The sequence below is a fragment of the Peromyscus leucopus genome, chromosome 1, assembly GCF_004664715.2.
Source record: "Peromyscus leucopus breed LL Stock chromosome 1, UCI_PerLeu_2.1, whole genome shotgun sequence".
Taxonomy (NCBI): domain Eukaryota; kingdom Metazoa; phylum Chordata; class Mammalia; order Rodentia; family Cricetidae; genus Peromyscus; species Peromyscus leucopus.
In genome coordinates, this window is record NC_051063.1 from 99,875,931 (window position 1) to 99,900,268 (window position 24,338).

Consider the following 24,338-nt stretch of genomic DNA (forward strand, 5'->3'; position numbering starts at 1 on the left):
TTACACAAAGGTCACAGTGGTCCTTCCTGGAACACCTGCAACTATCCCAGTCACAGTCAAGCACATGTCTTAACAAAAATCTTTTTACATTGTTACATTGTGGCAGGGGTGATTGAGTAGTGGCTGAGTCAGGTTGCCCTTGGAACTAGATTTTTAGTTTCTCATTTCCTGGTGCTTGAAGTTTCTCTTTTCCTGAGGCTTGGGGGTGTAAGCCTGAAGGGCTAGGGTCTTTCAGAAGGAAGTGAAATGGCTGGGAGGAGAAAGGCATATAAGGCATGAGGAGACAGAAACTAGAGGCTTTTCCACCGAGGTCTAAGACACTTTCAGTCAAAGAATGTGTGGAGATAGGATCTTGCCTTCCATTCGGCCTGAGGATTTATTAGTGGTGAGAAGTTTCTCTAGTGGCTTGTTCCTTTGTCTCTCTGATCTTTCAGCATTTACCCCAATATCTGGCTTCTAGTTTTTTATTAATATGACAATTAGAATTCATATTACAAGGTGCCATTATGAGAGAAAGTGGGAGACATTAGTAACTTCAAAATTTATGGTTATGGGGTTGCAAGCGTGGAGTTTCATCAGCTAGGACAATGAAGCCTTTGGGAATCAAACTTCCTTGTCCACAAATGAGCAAAATGCTTTCATGTTTCTATGCTCTGGTTCATGGCCATATAGCTTTCTAGTATATTCTCCTGCATTTTCCAGTCTACCTATCATGCCACTCTCTGTGGTTAGCGTCCTAGTATTTTCTAGAGAAACAATATCCCTTCGCCTTTAGGTCTTCCAAAGTGTCTTATTTCTGTGTTTTAATCTAATTTGTATTGCATTGGAATATACATGATTTTTCAGGTTTCTGCTTTAGCCACTAGACTGCTCTCCTTGAATAAGGGGACCAAAATGGTTTATCTTAGAGTTTCATTTTCTAGCAATATGCTGATCACAAAATGACTTTCAATAGAAGTTTGAATACTTGAAGGGAAGTGTTAGGTTTTTTTTTTTTTTGTTTTTTGTTTTTTTTGTTTTTGTTTTTGTTTTTGTTTTTCGAGACAGGGTTTCTCTGTGTAGCTTTGCGCCTTTCCTGGAACTCGCTTTGGAGACCAGGCTGGCCTCGAACTCACAGAGATCCGCCTGCCTCTGCCTCCCGAGTGCTGGGATTAAAGGCGTGCGCCACCACTGCCCAGCTGGAAGTGTTAGTTTTAATGAGAATTAAATTCAAAAGTTATTTTAATATTACATTTATTCTTCCAAAGCCTGTGTACTATTCCCATCACCCACTTTCCTGGGCAGACTGGATATAAGATTTATTACTGAGCATGGCTTGAGGGTATATAAGAGAGCACAGTGGAAGCCCTTAGGAATGCAGGACTGGTCATTTGTCCATGAGACCATGATCAGGCATATATTTGACCCCACAGTCATCAGGGATAAGCCATGTCTTACCTGCCATGTGTCTTTGAGATGTGTATCCTCTGACAGCCAGGAAACTTGAATTCTGTTCTACACAGGGATTCAATCACGTTTCTTATTCTATAGCTTGGTGCAGGGTGGACATGGTAACTTGGCCACTGTGAAGGCTGACTGCCGTGCCCAGGGATTTCCCAAAGGCACCACACATACCCATCTGTACCCAGTCATCCTCAGTATAAGACAACATCTTGTTGATGCAGATGAAGTGGAGCCTCACCCAAATATGAAAGTTATCCTTGTCATAATACTCTTTATCATGTATTTTTTGAGTAAAAATATAGTCAGCTTCTAGGGCTTTTGAGGAGACTGCTCATATTAATCTGGCATCATGTGGCCATAAAGTGGGAATCCATCAAGTTTTGCCTTCTTCCATTCCAAGTCAGATGCGAATCTTGGCATCAGGGATGCCTTAGCAGCAGTTAGACACTGGGTATGACTTGTAAAGCTGTTAACACCAGGTGGGGCAGCCCATGATGACAAGAGAATCTTCAGTGGCATGCTGAAGAATAGAACTCTCATCCACATTTTTTATGTGAATATTGATTGTTTTCTACTGCCACTAGTTTTACTTGTGATTTAATCAGGTATAATTGGGTTTTGATGTTTGACTTATAAAAAGTTCACAGTCCCTAATTTAGGGAGGAGGTTGAGATATTATCCATCTATTTCTTTAGTGTTTTCTAGAAATGTGTGCCATAGAAACCATTGGAAGGAAAGTATGTAGCTCACATTGTCAGCCATGTTCAGAGAGGACACCAGGATTGTATTTCTGTCTTTTCAGTCTCTGCCTTTTAATTATAATTTTGAACACTCTGCATGGGGCAATCAATAAAGGGGCTGATCCTTGGGAGAGGCTAATTCTCCAAAAAGTCATTAGTTTCCCACAGTTCTTTGTCTAGGGGTGGGACCCTGTGAAAATTTCCCCCTTCCATATTAACATGTCCATTGACATTGTTGTTGAGGTGTTTTTATTTGTGCACACAAAGCCATTTGAACTGGTATTTCAAGCTAAGAGCTGTGTATTGGTCACAGGATCCTTCGACTCTGTTTTGAAGAATATTCTAAAAAAATCCCCTCATGTTTTTTTTCTTCCAACCCCTGAATTCATGCCGCTTTTCATTCTTTTCTCCAATTGCTATCTTTCCTCCCCCATGTCAATAAGCTCTCTCTGCCTGTCTCCTCCCATGAACATGCAGACCACTTTCTCAGAGCATCACAGGGATCTTTAAAGAACCTTCACACAGGTGACCTTTCAGAGTGATCCAAAGGTCATTGCTCTCGGTGTGTAGAGTAGATGCACCAGACACAGAGGCTTGATCGTAATCTTTATGATGTCAAATTAGAATATAAAGACGGTGATAGGAATTTCTCTCAATTTAACATATTCAATCTAACATGAAACCTGGTTAGCAGGAACTGGAAACAGGGATGAGGGATGATGGGTGATGAGGAGAAGAGAGAAAGTCATCCAGTGGAAAATGGTGCTATAGTTTTCCTCCCTGCTGGGAGCTTCTGGGCTAGGGTTTAACATTATACATTGGAATGGCTCTGAGCTGAATGATATGGAGTAGACAGAACATAGAACTAATGAGGAGAACAGAAGCATGTGTATTCCCAAGACAGTAAGAAGATGGAAAAAGAAATGTCTGAAAATAGAGGAAAAATAAACTGAAATGATAGTAGAAAGAACAAGGGGCATGTGTGTGAGAGAACTGAAGAACAGAAAGAAGAGTTGAAACTATTAGAAAATGAGAAAGGAAGTAAGAGGTAGACTAGTAATGTTTTTAATTAATGATGACCACCTGGACAATAGTGGGATGGAGGCAATTCTTTCTCCTCCAAATCTACATTCTGCTTCATACTCTTATGAGCACTTGAGGAAGGCTGCTCAAGATATCCTCCATCAAGTTTGTTCAGATCATTGAGTCCTTTTGTATGATCCAGGTCCTCCCAAAGAGTATGTGAGTCTAGCTTAGGGTTGGTACCATCTACACCTTGCCTTTTACTAGTTCTCTATCCTGTGACTCTCTTTAATTTCCCTTCCAGATCTAGTCCCATATGCCATTGTCACAACTTTTCTAATCCCACTAGTACCGCTGAGATGGCTTGATACCTTCATTTTTCTACAAGGTCAAACTTACTGTATGGACATAGTGCCTTCTAACAGACAGGGATAGCTCCATATTCTGTTTCTTAGAAAGGAAAATTTATATTAGTTATATTAGAGTTCAGATACATTTTCTTCCCTGGAGAAATACAGCTTTGGTAGCCCTGAAGAAGTTGGAAAACCAGGAGCACAACAAGTTTTTAAATTCTTGAGTGTTTCTCTTAGGTATTTATATCCTGTGATTCCCAAATTAGAGTATCTATTGCCCTTGAAGTTAGTGCACATTTTTGCTTTTGACATTTGTATTCATCATTCTCTCTTATTCTCTACCCATTCCCTTTCCTATTTCTCTCACCTTACAGCCAGCTACAATCTTTTATGTCATATATATTTATTTATATATAAATCTAGACTGCATATGAAATAAAAAAACAGGATATTTATTTTTATTAGTCTGGTTTATTTCACTTGAACTAATGATCTCCAGGGCTGAGGGTATAGCTAAGTTGGTAGAGCTTTTTATTGCAATGGGCAATGACTAAGGTCACAGATCCCCATAACTATTCAAAATGCTGAAAATAAGTGATTATGAGTACTAAGTAAGGGTTGGACATCTGTGTTAACTTGCAGTTCTCCCTGGCCCCAAAATATCACCAAAACTTCAGAATAGGGAGCAGAAAGAGTGTGAGAGCCAAGGGACAGGGGAGAATGCTGTGAGATGTCTTCTGGATGTGACAAAGCTCTTGCAAATATGAACTCACAGCAGCTCTGTTTGCCTGCATAAGACTTGCCCAAGATCAAGCCCTTTAAAAATTCCAGCAAGGATGTAGAAGGGGGCTACTGAAATTCTACTTCTAGCTGAAGTGCTATTGTCAATTCATGATTGCTAGGGGAGGGAGAGTCATTTTTCTTTGGGGTGAAGCCACTGGTAGGCTGCCCACATCCTAGAGGATGACTCTTCATCAATGCGCATTTGAGCAGGATTAACTGGTCTCAGTGGGTTAAAAGTTTTTTTAAGAAGAGAACATGAAGTTAGAAAGGAGATATGTTGGGGGAAGGGTAAAAGATGAATATGATCAAGGTACATTGTACATATGCATGACATTTTCAAAGAATAAATAAGAATATGATTAAAAGAATAAATCTACATACATCAAGAAAAAAATACACACCATGTTAAGTATGCAAGATTCCAAATCTTTTAAAGTTCTATAATTTGCAAAAATTTTCCACTTTTTTTAGTTAACTGTGTCAAATTATTTTTTTTAACATTTTGTAGGCAGGAATATTGAAGTCCAAAAAGATTTTTCTAGGTTGCTTTTTGTTTGCTTATAGTTGCTTTCCTTCCTTCCTTCCTTCCTTCCTTCCTTCCTTCCTTCCTTCCTTCCTTCCTTCCTTCCTTCCTTCCTTCCTTCTCCTTAGATTTTGTGAACCATGACTTCATTATGTGGCCTGGAGCAAAATCATCTTGTGTAGCTCAAGATGGGCCCAGATGTGTCCCAATCCTCTTGTTTCAGCTTCACAGGAACTGGGATTTTAAGTAGTCATACCTACCTTCAAAGAATTTTATTGTAGATTTCAGGTCAAACTTCCAGAAAAGGCCTGAACCTGAGATTAAATGTATATTTTATGATGCTTGTTTATCTTTTACCACTATTCTTGGTTTTGATAATACTCTGTGCTATTTTTATGACTATAACTTTAGCTCTGGCAAGTGACTGGATAGAATCTCTATGCGGAAATATATCACTCAAGGGCACTGGGTACCAACTTTTTCCAACCTTCTTTTCTCCTTCTTGGAATTTTAAGCTATCATGGGCTTAAATAAAAGGGTTTTGTTGTACCTCCCATAGGTTAGAGTAGAGAATTTGGAACCTTTATGTAATATCTTTTGATGGTGTGTACTAACTTTTGATCCATGGAGGGTCATGTAATGGAACTGACTTTTGAGGACAGTGAAAGGAGGTGAGCAATTTTTTTCTAGAATCTATTGTTGTGATCACTTACTGTCTTGTGGAAATTTAACAGAAAGAGTTTCTAATGTTTATTTCTGACTGCCATTGTGTTCTTATTGAACTGTTATGGAAGATCATGGAGGTAAACATCAGTGGATTTTAGGGTTAATCATTCTTAGTACTCTCTCCCTTATCTGTTTTGTTCTGACTCCATAGATAACAGGATTCAGGGCAGGGGAACAACCACATACAGATTGGCTAGAAGTATATGGATGTAATGAGGGATATTGTGGCCAAAGCGGTGTGTCATGAAGGAGAAGAGAGCTGGCAAGTAAAAGGCCAACATGACACAGACATGGGAGCCACATGTACTAAGAGCCTTGAGCCGAGCATCCCAAGACGGAAGGCGGAAGACTGCTTGGAGAATCCGGATGTAGGAAAATCCAATCACAGATAGGTCAATGTATCCCACTGAGAAAGCAACTAATCCATAAATGATATTGACCCTGATATTGGCACATGCTAGCTTTGCCAAACCCATGTGTTCACAGTAGGTATGAGGAACAATCCGGACACCGCAGAAAGGCAACCGCAGGATAAGAAATATAAACGGAGTCACAAACACCAAAGTCCTGACTATGATGCGATACCCAGAATAGCTATCACCTTGTTGGTGAGGATCATGCTATACCTCAGTGGATTACATATAGCGATATAGCGATCTATGGCCATAACTGTCAGCACCACAGATTCCAGGCCGGTGCATATGTGAATGGTATACATCTGTGTGATACAGGCTCCAAACACAATCTCCCTGAGATTGAACCAGAAAATGCCCAGCATCTTGGGATGGTGGCTGTGGATAAGCCCAAATCAGTACATGCCAACATGGCCAGGAAATAGAACATGGGCTGGTGGAGGCTGCGTTCAGTTTGGATCACAAATAAGATGATGACGTTCCCCAGGACAGCTATTAGATACACTGCAAAGAATGGGAAGCCAATCCACAGGTGCACATCTTCCAGCCCTGGGATCCCTATGAGGAGGAAGGAGGAAGGGTGGAACTGTGTCTTGTTGGAATGAAGCATGCTAGTGTGAACTGATCACAAACACATTTCTTGTAGCTTTCTGGCTTCCATTGAGAGACCCTAGCTTCTTCCATAGTATGTTGTGTAATTCTTGTGGAAGTGGAAAACCCATTCTTCAATTCCATAATATAGCACATGAGACCTACAGAGGGTAATGGAAGATATTTTAACTTTGAAAAAATTGCTCCACATTTATAGAAAACCATGTAGAAAACTTTCAAACTTAAAACAAACACATACTTCTGTCATTTATTCTCTCAGTCTTTAAGAACATATATATATATATACATATATATGTAATTAATTTAGCAACTATTTGTTGATAATCACACTGGCTAATTAAGACATTAAATATATAATCAATATGGAGCCCCCCTCTCTCTCTCTGTGTGTGTATGTGTGTGTGTGTTTACAGTGTATAATATATCACTGGACTGGGTTTAGGAGATGATGATTCAACAGGTTGTTGAGGGGAATAATACATTTCTTGCAAAGAAGAAGAGAAATTGATATATGTGGCAGTGGAGAAGCCAGTAAAGATGAGGGATGGAATAGATAGATAGTGGTTTGGATTTAGACTATGGAATGGAATTAAAAAATTTAGAGACAATTGAAAACTATTACACAATTCCCTAAAACAATGATCCCTCTTGGAAATGTAAAATCCCGTCATGCACCATATTACAATCATTACACAAACAGCACTACACACTCACCAATTTATTTCAGACTTATTGTGATTCATGATCTTTTAAGCTTTATGATGCATTTTGTAAATAGGCAATTGCTTTATGCTATTGTAAAGTGGTGACCAATGTCAGAATATTTTTAAGGGTGGAGTGATATGAAGAGCAGTCATTTTCCTCCATTGTGTTAGTGCTCTATCTAGTTTTTTTCTGACATAGCATGCGAGGACATTTCCAAGTTAGTTACTGGCTAGCTGACTACAAAACTGAATTCATCTGTTGCCTTGTTTTCTGGTCTGAGTCATCAGTGGCATGGATGCAATTTATAACGTGATGAGGTAATGGGCGTGAGCAAATTATCCTATTACTTAACTATAAACCACAGAGGGTGAATTCTGTGGTAGACTCTGGGCCACAAGTGGTAGTCAGACATCGACTGGGCTTGTTGGGTAGGCAGTGGCTTATCTACAGCAGTGCTGTGGGTTGTGTTACCTTGATGTTCCTTTGAATACAATGGATTCTACTATGGTGTCATGGAGTTTAAATACAAAATATACCTAGGGCTATAAGATAGGCATTAAAAACTGCTTTGTAAGTATGACAATATATTCCATTTAGATTGGCATGTGCCATATGATATCCCAGTTTCTTTACCAATGTACTATGGAATTAGTTCCAAATATGTGTTATAAATAGCATTTTGCTATTTGTTTACTCCCTGGGTTGGGTTATCTCAGTCTTTCTCTACCTTTGGTTCTGATCATATGAAACTCAGTATCAGTAGCTTTCATACCCAGCGACCCTTTCTTAGATCTATCTTTGTATTTATTCCTAGTCCTTGCCTCAGAACATAATAGACCAAATAGTTATTTTAGCTGAAAAGAATAATACTTCAGATTGTTTTGGAGAAAAGACATCTAGGTGACATTTAAGGACCTTTCTTAGTGTTTATAAGTATTAAAGCAGGTCTGAGATTTGCACCTCTGCTCCCATTTACAAAGATGGTAAATGAAAGTCAAGTAAAGACTATTTACCTATCTATCTATATTATATGATACTGTGTACATGCTACATATTAATCAATAGTTTCAATAATTTTTAAAATATATAGCTTAGTGATGACAATACTGATTCCATGGTTGGTGTAACACACAGGGATAGTCTGAAAACTATAACATAAATTTGTAGTTTGCTTATTCAGCCCTGAATGTAGAATTTACTAACTGTAATCATCATTATTACTGAGATGATGAGGAAATGGAGAGATATATCCCAAGAATATATCTTTTTTCCACTGTCCATTTTCTGATTTTAAATTCTCATTATTTCTCATTTAATACATTTCGATCTTTATTAATATGTAGTACATTTCCAGTATCTAAGACATGAAAATACTGAATGAATTTTCCTTCATTTAAATTATTTTATCTTGTTTAACTACCATGGCATGTTTAATCTGTTTTTTAAATGTTCTACATACTTATATTTTATCTATATCTCGATGTATATTTTTCCTTATCTCTACACTTTGATGTTTTACATTTTATTGTTAATGGAATTTACTGATCAACATTATTAGTCTGAACTCTTATAGAATTGTCCTACTTGGACTTTCATTTTTATGTTTCCAACAATCTTTCATGCTTCCATCAAAGGCTTCTAGAAGGAACAAACACAAAACCAATGTACTAATTGGTTCCTAGTGGTAGGATGCAATTGTTAGTATCTTGAAATGTCTAAATTCTGCTAAGCATTTTCAAAGCTTAAAAAATAAAGATTATATATTATGATAATATTAATTGTATTAATGAGAGAGCTACAGAAAGAATATTGTTGATAGAAAAATTAAAGAACAGAGATAACTCATTTATAATGTCAGAAAAAAAATAAAAATAAGGAGTGTCCAAAGTTGATGAGATAAAAAATTCAATGGGATTAGAAGTCTGGTAATATACAAACCTCAACACTTGGGAGGCTTATGCAAGAGGGTCATGAGTTTGAGATGCCTTTTACTATACAGTAAGATACTGGTAGATCAATAGAGGCAGCTTAGAATCTCATATCAGATGTACAACTAAAGAAGTTCACATGTACAGTCATATCACAAAAAATGCAAACAATATGAAAGGCTATGACAGTATTTCTCCTCCTAAATTTGTTAGTCCTTTAGAAATGGTCTCCAAGGAGAATTACCTGTATGAACACTAGTACATAGAGATTAAAACAGCAATGATAAACATCATCAAAAATTTAAAGCATTTAAAGAAGACAGAAACAGCTCAATGAACATAGAGAAAAGCAGTAAATATCTGATTGATGTACAAGAAAACAAAAATAAACATTGAACAAACTAATGAAGACAACTGAGGATTTGAAAACTAAATTCAGTAAATGGAAATACTGAAGAAAACTCTTGTTGAAATGAAGGTGGCATTGAAAAACTCAATAAAGCAATTAGAAAACTCAGAGTAAAGTCTTTTAAATAAATGGATCAAGGAGAAGATGGAATATCAGAACTTGAAGATAACATAGAGGAATTGAACTGCCACAGAAAAGAATGTGAAAAATTTGAAAAAAGCACACAAAAGAAATGCACAAGAACTGAGGGGCATTGTGAAAAGACCAAAGCTTTGAATCATAACATAGATGAAGGAGAATAATTCCAGGTAAACAACATAGACCAGATCTTCAACAGGATCATAGAAAACTTCCCCAAATTAAGGAAACATAAATCTGTACAGATACAAGAAGCACACAGAGCCCCAAATAGACAAGACCAGAAAAGAAACTTCTCATGCATGTCATACTTAAAACACCAAGTATACAAAACAAAGAAAGAATATTGAATGCAGCAAAAGAAACACACACACATGCGTGCTTGTCACAAATAGAGGAAAATCCACCAGAATAATAGCTGATTTTTTAGTGGAAAATTTAAAACGTTAAAAGAGCCTGGAGCAAGGTACTTCAAATTCTAAAAGACTACTGGTGTTAACCTAGTTTACCGTACCAGCAAAACTTTCTGTGATATAAGCAGCCTATCAAAACCACAAAAGCAAAATGAATAAACCAAAAACCTAACAAGTAGATAAAGAATAAAATATAAAGTGCATTTTGGAAAAATAAAAGAAGTAAAAGTTCATGTTTAAGCTTAGCTTTATATCATTGTGGTTTCTTGTGACTTTAAATCCCAACTTTCATTGCAATGCAATTTTCAATTCAATGACTATTCTTTTTAAACTTCGGGGTGTTTTTCTTGGTATATGAATTGTATTTTCTAAAATATTAGCTCTGGAGAGTTGTGCATTTTAGTTAAAGTTTTAAAGTAATTTGGTATGTTTAAAGTAACTTTGAATTTGCCACTAACATCACTTATCCTCCTATTTTGTCCATGAAATTACTTTCTCCTGCCACCATGACTAACTGGTCATTTGGCCTCATCTAAACAGACAAACAGAAATGCATAAGAAGGAAAAGACACCATCTATGCCAGCTGACCTGTTTCCATGGATACTTCCCTTATGTATATAATATACCATTCTTTATTCATGTGCTCCTGATTGCACACACACTCCTGCACGTGTTGAAACTGGTTTGTTTTCTTGTCACTGTGGGTGCTGATGTCTGACTTTTAGCAATGGATCTGAGTTATTTTCAAACTGATCCCTCACTATATACTTGGTATCTATTTACAGAGTCCTGACCCACCCAATGGAGCTCAGTTACTCTTTGGAGGCCCTTCCATCAGAATTACTGGAACTTACCCACCTCTGTCCAACATCTGAGAAATCATTTGTGAAGAACTGGATGCCATAGACTGTAACCTGTGTGGGACCAAGTTCTCAATAGCCAGAGCCAAGGAATTAAACAAGACCTCTAGTCCTTTGGGGACAGCCTCCTCCCAATGAGCTATATTTGAGGACCTGGACACGGAACAGAAAATTCCCACATTTCTCAGAGTAGAAGTCTGTTTTTCTGCTTGTGGTTACCAATGACCAGTTATCTGTACATCACCTAGAGAATACTCCCCTTGAACATGCCCAGGAGGCGAGCTACTCAGAGGCATAATGGCTTCACACTAACACTTCAAATCTCTATGGTGGCAGGTGAAGTCACTTTTGGTAGAGAAGCAGTAAAGGCAGGAAAAGAGCAGTACTGTAGGAAACCCCAGTATTTCCTCAGTCTTCTCTGAAACGTACGTAAATTAATAAGTAGTAGAGAAAGATGATGCTAATTCATTTCCAAACCTTGATAAACACACATACATACATATACTGTATATACAGTATATATATACATATACTATATATAGTATATATGTATATACGGTATATGTATATATATATACACCTATATATATACATACTTTTTGTGAGCATTTGGTGCCCTTAATTCTATATATTAATTAATAAAATCAAAAATAAATATGACTAGACATTATGTAAAGGAAGAAGTATAGTTTAAGGACATGATTTTTATTATCATTTTATCATATTTGCTCTTTGAAAATTTCACACATGTATGTAGTGCATTCTGTTGGCCCTCATCGCCTACCCTTTCTTATCTTTCTCCCACCCCTGTCAAATCCCTCTTTTTCCCTACAGGGAGGGAGAGACAGATAGATCTTTGAGTTTGAGACTAGTTTGGTGTATAAAGTGAGTTCCAGAACAGCCAGGACTACACAGAGAAACCCTGTCTTGAAAAATCATAACCAAACCAAACCAAAACAAAAACAAAAACAAACAAACAAACAAAAAGGAAAAGAAAAAAATCAACAGCAAAATCTTATTCCAAGCATTCCAGTAATGTTTGTGTGTGTGTGTGTATCTAGCTGTGCTATAATTACTTGGTTTGTATGAGATGCTTAAAAGGCCAAAGCTAGTGAGGGTTCTTTTTTTCTTGACTATGAAACTACTATTATTTATTTATATATTTATTTATTTATTGTCCTGTTTGACGAATGTATGAAACAAAGCCCAGCAGAAAACTGAAGTTTTGTTTCGATTAGCTATGTTTTAACAAAAAAAGTTCATTGGCAAATAAATAATAGCCATAATTATTAATTTTGAACACCTTTGGTTTGCTTGTTTGTTTGTTTGTTTGTTTTTGAGACAGGGTTTCTCTGTGTAGCTTTGTGCCTTTCCTGGAACTCACTTGGTAGCCCAGGCTGGCCTCAAACTCACAGATATCCGCCTGGCTCTGCCTCCCGAGTGCTGGGATTAAAGGCATGCACCACCACTGCCCGGCTTGAACACCTTGTTTTTGGAGTTAATAATTTGGAGTCAGACAATTTAACTTTAAATATACTTCCTATAATTCAATAACCAAAAGCCCTTCTCACATCTCTGAGCCTTTTCATTTTTCTTATAATTTTTCATGGCTGACAAAAATGACAATATAGTCCACATGGCTTTTCTCAGCATGAAGTGAGTTAATGCATACAGATAGAATAATAGTCTTTCATGGGCGATCCAAACCATTATTAAAATGTAAATTACTCTCCTTACTTATTTGAAATAGAATTTGCTCATATTCAATAACTAATGGAGCAGAAATTACATAAGTAATTGAGTAGAAAAAAAAAACCACAGTTATATTTCTTCACTTGGTAGGTAGCTCATGAAATGGTTACTAGTTCATTTTATCAAGATATGTACTTCCTTTGACCAGTAGATGTCAGCAGTATGAATATGCCAAGGCAAAGATCCTAGATGCAATCTCTCTTTACAGAGCTCATGTTATAGGTTAGATAGTACAATAATTTGGTTCTCTGTAAATATAAGTTAAATCAACGAAAAATTGCTTGCCATTTGAACTGTATGGATATTTAATGATCAAATCAACTATACTTTTGCAGAAGTAGCAAAAGATCCTTAAGCTATCATCTTACCCCTGATATTACAGTATATTTTAGATACATATTTATTTGCATAGCTGCAAGTTTGAGAACATCTGTTCAGAGATCCTTGATTTTTTTATTATTTATTTATTATTTATTTATTTATTTTTTGGTTTTTCGAGACAGGGTTTCTCTGTGTAGCTTTGCGCCTTTTCCTGGAACTCACTTGGTAGCCCAGGCTGGCCTCGAACTCACAGAGATCCGCCTGGCTCTGCCTCCCGAGTGCTGGGATTAAAGGCGTGCACCACCACCGCCCGGCTGATACTTGATTTTTTTAAGACAAAAGGTATAGGTCAGAAGGTTGGTGAGTTTTTTAAAATGGCAGACACAGTTTAATAACAAATTGTCAAATTACAGAGATAAGGTGTTTATTTTTATGCATCTGACTAGAGCATGCTAATTGACCATAGTAGTAGGTTTCATTTCATAAATGCATATAACACATTGCTAACATTTATCCCTGAATTACCCTCATATAGCTCCTTTTGTCTTACCCCCTTTCCCCTTATAATCCTCCTTCTATCTTCATGATGACCACCCTCCATATTTTACATGTGAGAAAATACTTAATGCTTGTCTTTCTGAAACTCACATTATGCAAGTTAATTATTTCTGATAAAAATAATGTGTCTGAGTGATCTTCCTTCTCTTGCTACATGAAAATCATACTAAAGATGGGTCCATTTGATACACTTTGTGGACACAAGTATCTGTGTTTATTTAGACCTCATTCATTTTATTTGTCAGACTAAGCTGATATACCAGGTTTCAGTGCATTTTAATTTTTCCACTGTTAATTTGTAGTAAATAACTTCCAGGTGCATAAGGCAGAGGCTGTAAAATTCAAACACGATTCATGCACATGAACCAGGAAATTCTGCAGGTCACTACACCAGGCAGGAATGGAGCTAAGCTGGTGTTATTCAATACAAGAGCTGCCCAGGCTCACAGAGATGAGTAGGTGCTGTTCCTTTCATGTCTTCTTGGCTTTATCTACCCATATTTCCCAATCATCTAATAATTTGAATAGTTTTGTATTGACATGTAGACAAGACGCTATTCTTTCATTAAACATTTCTGAAACACAAGACATACAGGGCACATCTGCTGATTTTAAGCAAGAATTCTATGACCAGTCATGAACTTCACTTCAATGGCCATTTGACCTATTTTAAACAAAACTTCATTCTTCACCCATATCAGGAATTTCACAATATGAAAAATTATTTGAAGCCCATAGCATTAAGAAATTTTGCTGAGTTTTTTTTTTTTTTTTTTTTTTTTTTTTTTTTTTTTGCTTATGCCATAGAATTGACCTTATTTCCTCTTCTAAATTTTATGAAGCCCTATATACATGAAGGCAAATGATGTATAGAATCAGTTTGGATTTGGACACAAAACACAATTACTCACATCAAAATTGAAAAAGAGCATCACATTAATGTTCATAAGGTAGTCTGTCAGATCCTTTAAGAAACTAAAACCCAATTTATTAGAGAAAAATAGGGAGCAAGGAGAAGGAATGAGAACAGAGACAGGAGTAGTAATGACTGTAAGGATAAGACATAGAAAACTTACCCAAAGTGAGTCAATAATTTTAGAGATGAAGGAAAAGTCTGGGCTTATTGTAAAGAATAGAATGATATGAGGCAGTTCAAACACCAGTAAGTACTAAGTCAAGAACTAAACTTTGCATCTATAAAACATTGTTAGGTTACACTGTCCTTCATTTTTCAAACTTACCTAAAGAGATGTATGGAGAAATGGAAAGGCTTATCATTCTTGAAAGTGATTCTATTCAAAGGTGATTGTCACCTTCAATTTCATCTCTATGACTTTCTAAACTTTGTCCAGATATGTGGAGGGAGGTGGGGAGACTGGACAGAATTGTAGATTTTCTTAGCTATCAATACTAAAGCATTTCTAATCAAAATGCAAGGCATGGCAATCACATCTAAAATTTTAAAGACTTTCAAGAGAACTCAGATTATTATACTTTGAGCCATATGTGGATATGTTTATCCAAACTTTACATAGAATTATTCTTTTTGTAAAAATATTTTTATTATTTTCTCTCGAATCTGCTTAGTCCTGACTCCATAAATTACAGGGTTAAGAGCAGGTGGGACAATTACATACAGATTAGCTAAAAGAATATGAATGTAGTGGGGAATATTTTGGCCAAAGCGGTGTGTCAGAAAAGAAAATAAGGCTGGTGTGTAGAAACACAGCATGACACAGACATGGGAACCACAAGTGTTGAGAGCCTTTAATCGGGCATCTTGAGATGGAAACTGGAAAACAGCTCTAAGGATAAGCACATAGGAACAGGCAATCAGAATCATGTCCACAAGGATATGAGATATCACCACAAGCCCATAAATGATGTTGATCTTGATGGGTGAACAGGCTAATCGGGCAAGACCCATGTGCTCACAGTATGTATGAGGCATAACGTGGTGCCCACAGAAGGGCAGTCTCAAAATGAGAAACACAAATGGAGTCACAAGAATTAAATTTCTTCCAATAACAACTGAAAGGAGAAGGCTGATGGTTTTGTTGGTGAGGATCACGGTGTACTGAAGAGGATTGCAGATGGCAACAAAGCGGTCATAAGCCATGACCACCAGCAAAACGGTTTCCATGCCTGTAAACATGTGGATAAAGAACATCTGAGCAAGGCAGCCTCCAAAACTGATCTCCTGGAGATTGAACCAGAAGATACCCAGCATTTTGGGGATGGTGGATGTGGATAGACATAGATCAATCATAGACAATGTGGCCAGAAAGTAGAACATGGGCTGATGGAGGCTGTGTTCAGTCTTGATCACAAAGAGAATGGTGATGTTTCCCACAAGGGAAGTCAGATACACAAGACAGAAAGGGAAAGCAATCCATATATGAAAAACTTCCAGACCTGGAATCCCCCAGAAGGATAAAGAAGGAAGGATGGAACTGGGTGCTGTTGACAGAAGGCATTCTCCTAGCAAGTGTCTGAGAATTCTTGTCAAGGGACGCTATTCTTTCATTAAGCACTTCCATTACCAAAGTCCTGGGAGATGGGAAAACATCCATTAGTATGTTGAATAAAATGGTATAAGTACTTACAAAGATAAGACATTCTTGTCAAGAGTAATTGAGCAATTTTCTCAACATACATATTACTTCTGAGACCTATTGCAGCCAATACTGCTTGCTTTTTTCTAACTTATGAGGTCTCTGAAAAAACTGGAATATTCCATCTTGTGGTATATACTCACTTTTGTGTGTGTGTGTTCGTTTTCACTCATCACTTTGTGTACATTACCATGCCATGTCCAATGTTCCTCAAAGTGTGGTCTGCTATTAAAAAGCCATAAATTCTATGAGATGCATTATACTTTCATTAGTGTTTTGATTTCTTATAAATCTAGAGATTTGTTCATTGGTTAAGTATAGTCAATAAAGCATAATTTGCCCAATGTGATATTCTGTCTTAGAATTTTCCTCATTCTAACTCTGTTGCTCTGAGTAGCCTGTTTACTCTATGACAATATCACTACTTTTTTAGTACATTTGGGGGGGCTATGTTATTTTCAAAAACATTTCCAGCCTCCGTAGTTACTTGACAATACTCACATATCTGTCTTAAATAGAGTTTCAAATGCTGTGATAAAACACCATGACTAAAAGCAACCAAAGGAGGAAGGTTTTATTGGAATTTAAAACTCCCAGTTCATACGCTGTCACTGAAAGAAGTTAGGGAAGGAACTCAAGGCAGGAATCTGGAGGCAGGAACTGAAATAAAGACCATGGGGGAATGCTGCTTACTGGCTTGTGCCTCATGGTTTGCTCTGCCTCCTTTCTTATATAGTCCAGGGCTACCTGCCCAGGAGTGGCATCACCTACAGTGAGCTGGGTCCTACCATATTAGTCATTAATCAGCAAAGTACCCCACAGACTTGCCTACAGGCCAATTCCATGTAGACATTTTCTCAATATGAATTTGAAAAAGAGCAAGGGATGATCAAAGGAAGGCTTGAGGGAAGAAAAGGAAAAGGGAACTACCTAATTATATTATAATCTCAAAAAATAAAAAATAATTTAATAAGATTTCCTCTTCCCAGATAATCTAGGTTTGTGTAAAGCTGACAAGAAGTATATCTTTCTGAAAATGCCTTCATCTTATCAGATGAATAGTGTATACTTGTCTTATAATATATAAGGTAAATATTTTATAAATATAAAAGAATCCATAGAAGACCCTACAGAAGCTGAGAGAAAATTGATCATGCAGAAGGAAGAGGACAACGTTTGCCAGTGCTGAGGAGAAGATGACGGTCTGAGAAATTGGAAGCTATTTGTGGAATTTTACTAATGTATAGTCAATACCATCCTCAGTGTTTGTTTTCAACAGGACACTTTACTGGCAAAGGTGAGTACCAGAGGAGTGAGAAAGGTGGGTCAGTCTTGCACAGTACCGTTTAGAGCCATCAAGACACCTACTTCTTTACAAATTTACCCAGAATGCTTGTTGCTGTTTTTCTGCTGGAGCTGGGTGATACTTGAAGTGACACATGTAGCTAACAAGCTGGTCATTTTTGGAGGCCGTCTTTGTTTAGATGAGTTCACTGACAAAGATCTCAGTCCCATAACACCCTTTAAAACCTGAGTTGATGATAAGTAGGTCATTTTCCGTTATAGCACCAACAATTGCTGCTGATCTTGTGGTTTCTTTTTACTATATTGTTTCTTTCCCTTTGGCCTTTGCTGAACAATAAGTGGATTTGTTTAGACTTGAAACTACTGAGATTTTAAATGACTAAAAATGTTGTGCCATTCACTAGCTGAAGAACTTTGGCTAATTTCTCTACTTTGTAAATCAGGCTTTTCTTGTAAAATTGGGGGAGTAAATCCAACTAATGTTCTTTATTTAGGAATGAACAAGATTAATGCATGTGAGTTAAGCAGCTCAGAAGGTAGCCAGAAAATATCACTGATGCTTCCTAGTGTTATGTTTTAATCCAAGATGCTAAGAAAAGACCATTATTTAAAATGAGGTCATTGTAGTCTAGAAGATGAATGGATTGTTACAGAAGAATGAAGGGCTGCTACCAGATGAGACATTTACACTTCTCTGGATATCCACTTATACTAACATAATCCAGTACTGCTTAGTTTGAAGAGAACCAGGCTCTGTTCTTAGCCTTACTCTTCTCACTTCAGTTTTCCTTAGCTTGGTCATATCAAAAAAATAAAATAAAATAAAATAAAATAAAATAAAATAAAATAAAATAAAATAAAATAAAAACAAAAAACTGAATGGCCTGGGAAGGAGGTTTATTTAGGCTTTTTCAAGACTAAGACATGAAGGGGCATGAGAGAGACAGGAACAGACAATAGTGAAGATAAAACTGCCAGTGAGATCTATCTGGATATTCAAATCAGTCACACCTCTACCCCAACCCTCATGTGAAGGTGATCTGCAAGTTTTTGTCTGTCGTAGAAGAAGCAGAGCAAACCTCGATACTGGTTTTGCTACTGTGTGTCAGTTTTCTAGCTTTTGTGATTTTCATTTTTATTGAAGTATGTGTGTACCTGTCATTTTATAAGCAATAAAGGAATGCAGTTTTATCAGGGAGAGGTTTATAGGGGAAAGAAGGGAAGAGTAAGGGAGGGAGAGAGAGGAAGGAAAAAAGAGAAGGGCACAGAAGCAAAGTCTACAAAGTCTTCATGTATACCCCAGTCCTTACCTTAGCCGTACCAGTCCCTCCAAGTTGCGTTTTGCTGTGTAGAGAATGGTTCTCGGGACAATCGTTAAGAAAAGAGAGGTTTCTACATATTTGACCTCTCTTCCTCCTTTCACCTATCTCTTCTGTACCCTGCCTGAATTCTGATGTCTCTTAATATTTTATTTCCCCATCCTTACATAGAGTTGAATAGCCTTGTGGTCTAGGTTCTTAAAGATGGCCCTTTCAAACCTCTGGGCTTTGGGTCTCACTGATCCCATGGAGAGAAGCTCTAGTGAGTCTAGACACATCCCAGGATCCTTGAACATAGTTTTCAGAACCCTCTGTGTATAAACCTGTACCCAAGGGTCTTACATTCTATTCATCCCCGTGGCATAGTAGAAAAACACTGCCAGATATAATCTCTTAGCCCAGAGGAGATGTGGTATGGAAGATGAGGGAGGGAAATATGATGAGGGAAGATGTGAATGAGTGGGTCTCCTGAGGGGAAAGGACAGCATTAAATTTATAGCAGTGACCTCTCCAAAGTATGACTTTCTCCAGCAACTCTTCTGTTTGGTTTTATTAAAAAGTATAAATGCTGGCTTAGTTTGGGCATGGCCATAGCCAAGGTTTAAAAAGATGAAGAGAGTAGGCTCTTGAAATACATTCATCTCTGTGGTAGTGTAGAGAACTACCAATAAACCCATCAGTGTCCTTCAACCAAGAAAGAGTCCCCATTCCAGCCTGTGTTCAAGAGATGGAGTCTCTAGGAAAGCACATGTTCCGTTCTTTTGTTAGAGTATGGAAAAAAAATCCCATTAGGCCTAAGAAAACTTATCCTAATGTCTTCCTCGTGCAGGGCACAGTAGTGTCTCCTAAGTGTCCCTTCCTGTGTGGTAGACGAGGCCTGATATTCCTCCCAGGACATACTATATGCTCTGATTTCCTGGCTGTAGGTACAAAAGGTCCAAGGGACAATGGGATATGTGAACCAGTTTTCATCTAATAAATTCAGACTCCTTTGAGTTGTTATCACTGAGAAAGTAATGATCTAAAAGAGATCTTGGTTTGTTCTGCTCTCACATTCATCCTTCTCTTTTGATTGACAAGCTGGTTACTTAGTCTCCTGTCTTTCCCTCACAGAGTCCATGTTTGCTATTGTATCTACACCTATTTTTCATGTATTAAGCCATACTCTATCCAATCTCTCCTTAGTATTTCTTCCTATAACTCCCATTTTTCTCTATTGTAAACTATAAACTTCATATGGTGAATTATAAAAACTACTGTTACCAATTGCCTTCATTAAATAACCAATAATCCTTTTGGTTGTAACTTGTGATTTTACACCACATATCTCTGTCTTTGGGGTCTATCTTTCATATAAAATCATCTTCACTCATTTCTACTTTCTTTCAATTCTTCCCCAGTGACAGTTCTCCCTAACAGTCATCTGTATCACCTCTCTGTTTTCTGTATTTTCATGCTACTATTATAGCATGCACACTTTCCTTTACTTTTTTTTCTTCTTTTTTTAAAATTTTTTATTTTTTATTTTTTTAATTTAATTTAATTTTACAATACTATTCAGTTCTACATAACAGCCACAGATTCCCTTGTTCTCTCCCTTCCTGCCCCCCTCCCCTTCCCCCCAGCCCACCCCCATTTCCACCTCCTCCACACCAAGCCCCCCCCACCCCCTCCCCAGGACTGAGATGGACCTGATAGACTCAGTCTAGGCAGGTCCAGTCCCTCCTCCCAGATTGAGACAAGCGTCCCTGCATAAGTCCCAGGTTTCAAACAGCTAACTCATGCAACGAGGCCAGGACCTGGTACCACTGCCTAGATGCTTCCCAGACAGATCAAACCAATCAACTGTCTCACCTATTCAGAGGATCTGATCCAGTTGGGGGCCCCTCAGCCTTTGGTTCATAGTTCATGTGTTTCCATTCGTTTGGCTATTTGTCCCTGTGCTTTATCCAACCTTGGTTTCAACAATTCTCACTCATATAAACCCTCCTCTTTCTCGCTAATTAGACTCCCAGCGCTCCACCTGGGGCCTAGCCGTGGATGTCTGCATCCAGATTCCTCAGTCCTTGGATGGGGTTTCTGGCACAACTATTAGGGTGTTTGGCCATCCCATCACCAGAGTAGGTCAGTTCGGGCTGTCTCTCGAGCATTGCCAGCAGTCTATTGTGGGGGTATCTTTGTGGATTTCTGTGGGCCTCTTTAGCACTTTGTTTCTTCCTTTTCTCATGTGATCTTCATTTACCATGGTCTCCTATTCCTTGTTCTCCCTCTCTTTTCTTGATCCAGCTGGGATCTCCCGCTCTCTTTCCCTCGACCATCGCCCTTCATTGCTCCCACTCATGTCCAGGCTGTTCATGTAGATCTCATCCATTTCTCCGTCATTGCACCCAAAGACACCCCGTGTCTTTCTTGGGGTCCTGTTTTCCAGGTAGCCTCACTGGTGATATGAATAGCAGTCCAGTCATCCTTGTTCCACATCTAGCATCTTCCTATGAGTGAGTACATTTCTGAGTCTGGGTTACCTCACTCAGGATGCACACTTTCCTTTTCATTCATTGAGGGTTGCCTGCCATTCTAACTCTCTTTGTGTGCTGATATTAAGGTAACATTTCATTCCGCTCTACTCCTCAGTTCACACAGCACAGAGTCTTGGATGGAGGAAATGTTCAGATATTGCTGGGTTATATAAGCCCCAAAATTTTAAAGTTCTGTGAGGAACCCAATGCTGTATGATCTTATATCTCTCTTATATATGATTTATAACTTATAAAAACTATTAGAGTGTCTTCTGGCAGGTTATCATGAACAACATTATTATCTTCACTGGAAACCATTATTGATGGTTTGTTGTTGTTTTTTTTTTTTTTTTTTTTTTTTTCATTTTCCTTTTGAGATAGAAACCTGTTCTTAAAGACACAGTTCCTGCAAAGATTTTAGGGATTGGGTGTATTTTTACACTGTAACTCCTCAAACCAAAAAGCCTAAGCCAGAGTATACTCGTTCATATCCATTGATGTCTTGAATGGTATCCACCCTCATCCCTAAAAGTCTAACATATACCTTGATGCTCATGTCATAATATGGTCAATGACTCTAATTTCTTAAAGATTTTGGAGTTTGCAACAATTTTACTTTTTTGTGATTTTTTTTTTTTTTTTTTTTGAGATAGGGTTCCTCAGTGTAGCCTTGGCTGTCTTAGAACTAGCTGGCATCAAACTCACAGAGATTGACGTGCTTCTGCTTCTTGAGTGCTGAGATTAAAGGCATGTGCCACCACCACTTGACCAATTTTACTTTTAAAATATTTACCAATGTGTCTTTTGTTGTATCTTCTCTTAAAAATATGCTGAATATTTTATTCATGTTATGGCTTGTGTTTCCTGTGGAGAATTATCCACAATAGCTCTACTTTCTGGGATTAAAGGCTCACATTCTGGGATTAAAGGCGTGAGTCACCATGCTTGGCTGTTTCCAATGTGGCCTTGAACTCAAAGGTATCCAGAGGGATTTCTACCTCTGGAATGCTAGGATTAAAGGCGTGTGCTACCACTGCCTATCCTCTATGTTTAATATTGTGGCTGTTGTTTTATCTGACCCCAGATGAGTTTACTAGCATGCACAATATTTTGGGGAACACAATACTTTGGGGAACACTACACTTTCCTTTAAGATAAATCACAGTTTAGCTAGATGGTTAACGACAGTCTTACCCACAATACCTTATGATTCAAAACTGAGAGCTAACTTCCAATCTCTTCCTTGTAGCTTCTTATCCTTCAACAAGCCAACTGGACCTGCTCATCATGGTGCCCTGTTTTCAAGTGCTACTGTAATAAGTCTTAATTTACAATATCTCTTTAAGCCTCTGTTTGTATCACATTTACTAATTTCATAAGAAGTCACATCCAAACTCAGAAGGTTCTCTCTCTCTCTTTCTTTCTATTTTTTTTTTTTTTTGTTTTTTTTTTTGTTTTTTTGTTTTTCGAGACAGGGTTTCTCTGTGTAGCTTTGCGCCTTTCCTGGATCTCACTCTGTAGACCAGGCTGGCCTCGAAATCACAACAATCCGCCTGCCTCTGCCTCCCGAGTGCTGGGATTAAAGGCGTGTGCCACCACCGCCCGGCTCTATTTTTTACTTTCATTCTTATTCTCTGTGTAGACTTGGCTGTCCTAAAACTAGCTCTGTAGACCAGGCTGGCCTGAAACTCAGATATCTGCCTGACTCTTGAGAGTGGGATAAAGCTGTGTGCCACCAAACATCTCTAACCAAGACATTCAATCAAGGTTTGATAAAGGAATCACACTTGAGATCTAGATGTCTTGCCCTGGTCCATCAACCAGGTACTCTGAGCTATACAATCCTATCGCCCACACCAGACAGGGTGCTACTTTCAGGAGCTTGGCTGAAACCATACAGAGACCATACTGCTTCACAGTCTCTTTTGTTAGGTCCAGTCAAGGTCACTTGATCAAAGACATTATGTGACCTCTAAGGAGATTGTTGTTTGCATTTAGAATGTCCACACGGAAAAAAAAAAATGACCTTGAACGTACATTCTGTTTCTTTTTTTTTTTTTTTTTTTTTTTTTGGTTTTTCGAGACAGGGTTCCTCTGTGTAGCTTTGCGCCTTTCCTGGAACTCACTTGGTAGCCCAGGCTGGCCTCGAACTCACAGAGATCCGCCTGGCTCTGCCTCCCGAGTGCTGGGATTAAAGGCGTGCGCCACCACCGCCCGGCTACATTCTGTTTCTTTAGTGTATATGAGGAAAAGGGGACCAAGCCTTTCACAACCTTACCATGCTTATTAATATAGTTGTTATACATTCAACAAAATCACTAATTACTACTACTAATAATTTTATGGAGCCCTGAGCCCTCTGTTATCTAACTGCTATGCAGGTGATTGAATCACCCATCTAATGCAATCATGTTGACACAATCACACTAGATTTCATCCCCTTTGGAAGCAATGGAACCCATTCCTGTTTTTCCATCCCTACGCTGAGTAGACACTTCCAAGAATATTTCCATACTGATTTGAGTTCATGCCAAAAAGAAAAGATCAACAAAGAGTGTGAAGTTCCAGAATTTTATTGGTCCAAAGTATTGCTGCTCAAGCACAATAAATAAAATGTCCCCACAGTGTGTTCTACAAAGAAAACCCAAAAGAAAGATTTCACAGGAAACAGCTATGGAAGGCTGTTTTGCCCACAGCTTGCTGGCTGAATACAAATCCTGTAGCAAAAACCTGTGGGAGGAGAGTTGCCTCTGCAATGATCAGATTCCATGAGTTCCAGCAGAGGCCCCTGCAGAACTCCCCTAGGAAAACAGAAGCTTTGTGGGGTTTAACTCATCCTAGGATCCTGGAGAGTTTTTTTCCACATTCAAACAGTCATTCTT

The 24,338-nt window shown here is 38.0% G+C and overlaps 1 protein-coding gene and 1 pseudogene across 1 annotated transcript; both read right to left on the reverse strand.

Moving 5' to 3' along the window:
- Positions 1-5,675: 5,675 nt before the first annotated feature.
- On the reverse strand, positions 5,676-6,614 carry LOC114687233 (annotated as a pseudogene).
- Positions 6,615-15,238: 8,624 nt separating this feature from the next.
- LOC114687230 (olfactory receptor 52E4-like) lies at positions 15,239-16,184 on the reverse strand. The gene is given in 2 exon segments (XM_028861933.1): positions 15,239-16,126; positions 16,128-16,184. Coding segments are annotated over 2 exon segments (939 nt in total). The 5' UTR covers positions 16,179-16,184.
- Between the last annotated feature and the right edge of the window lie 8,154 nt (positions 16,185-24,338).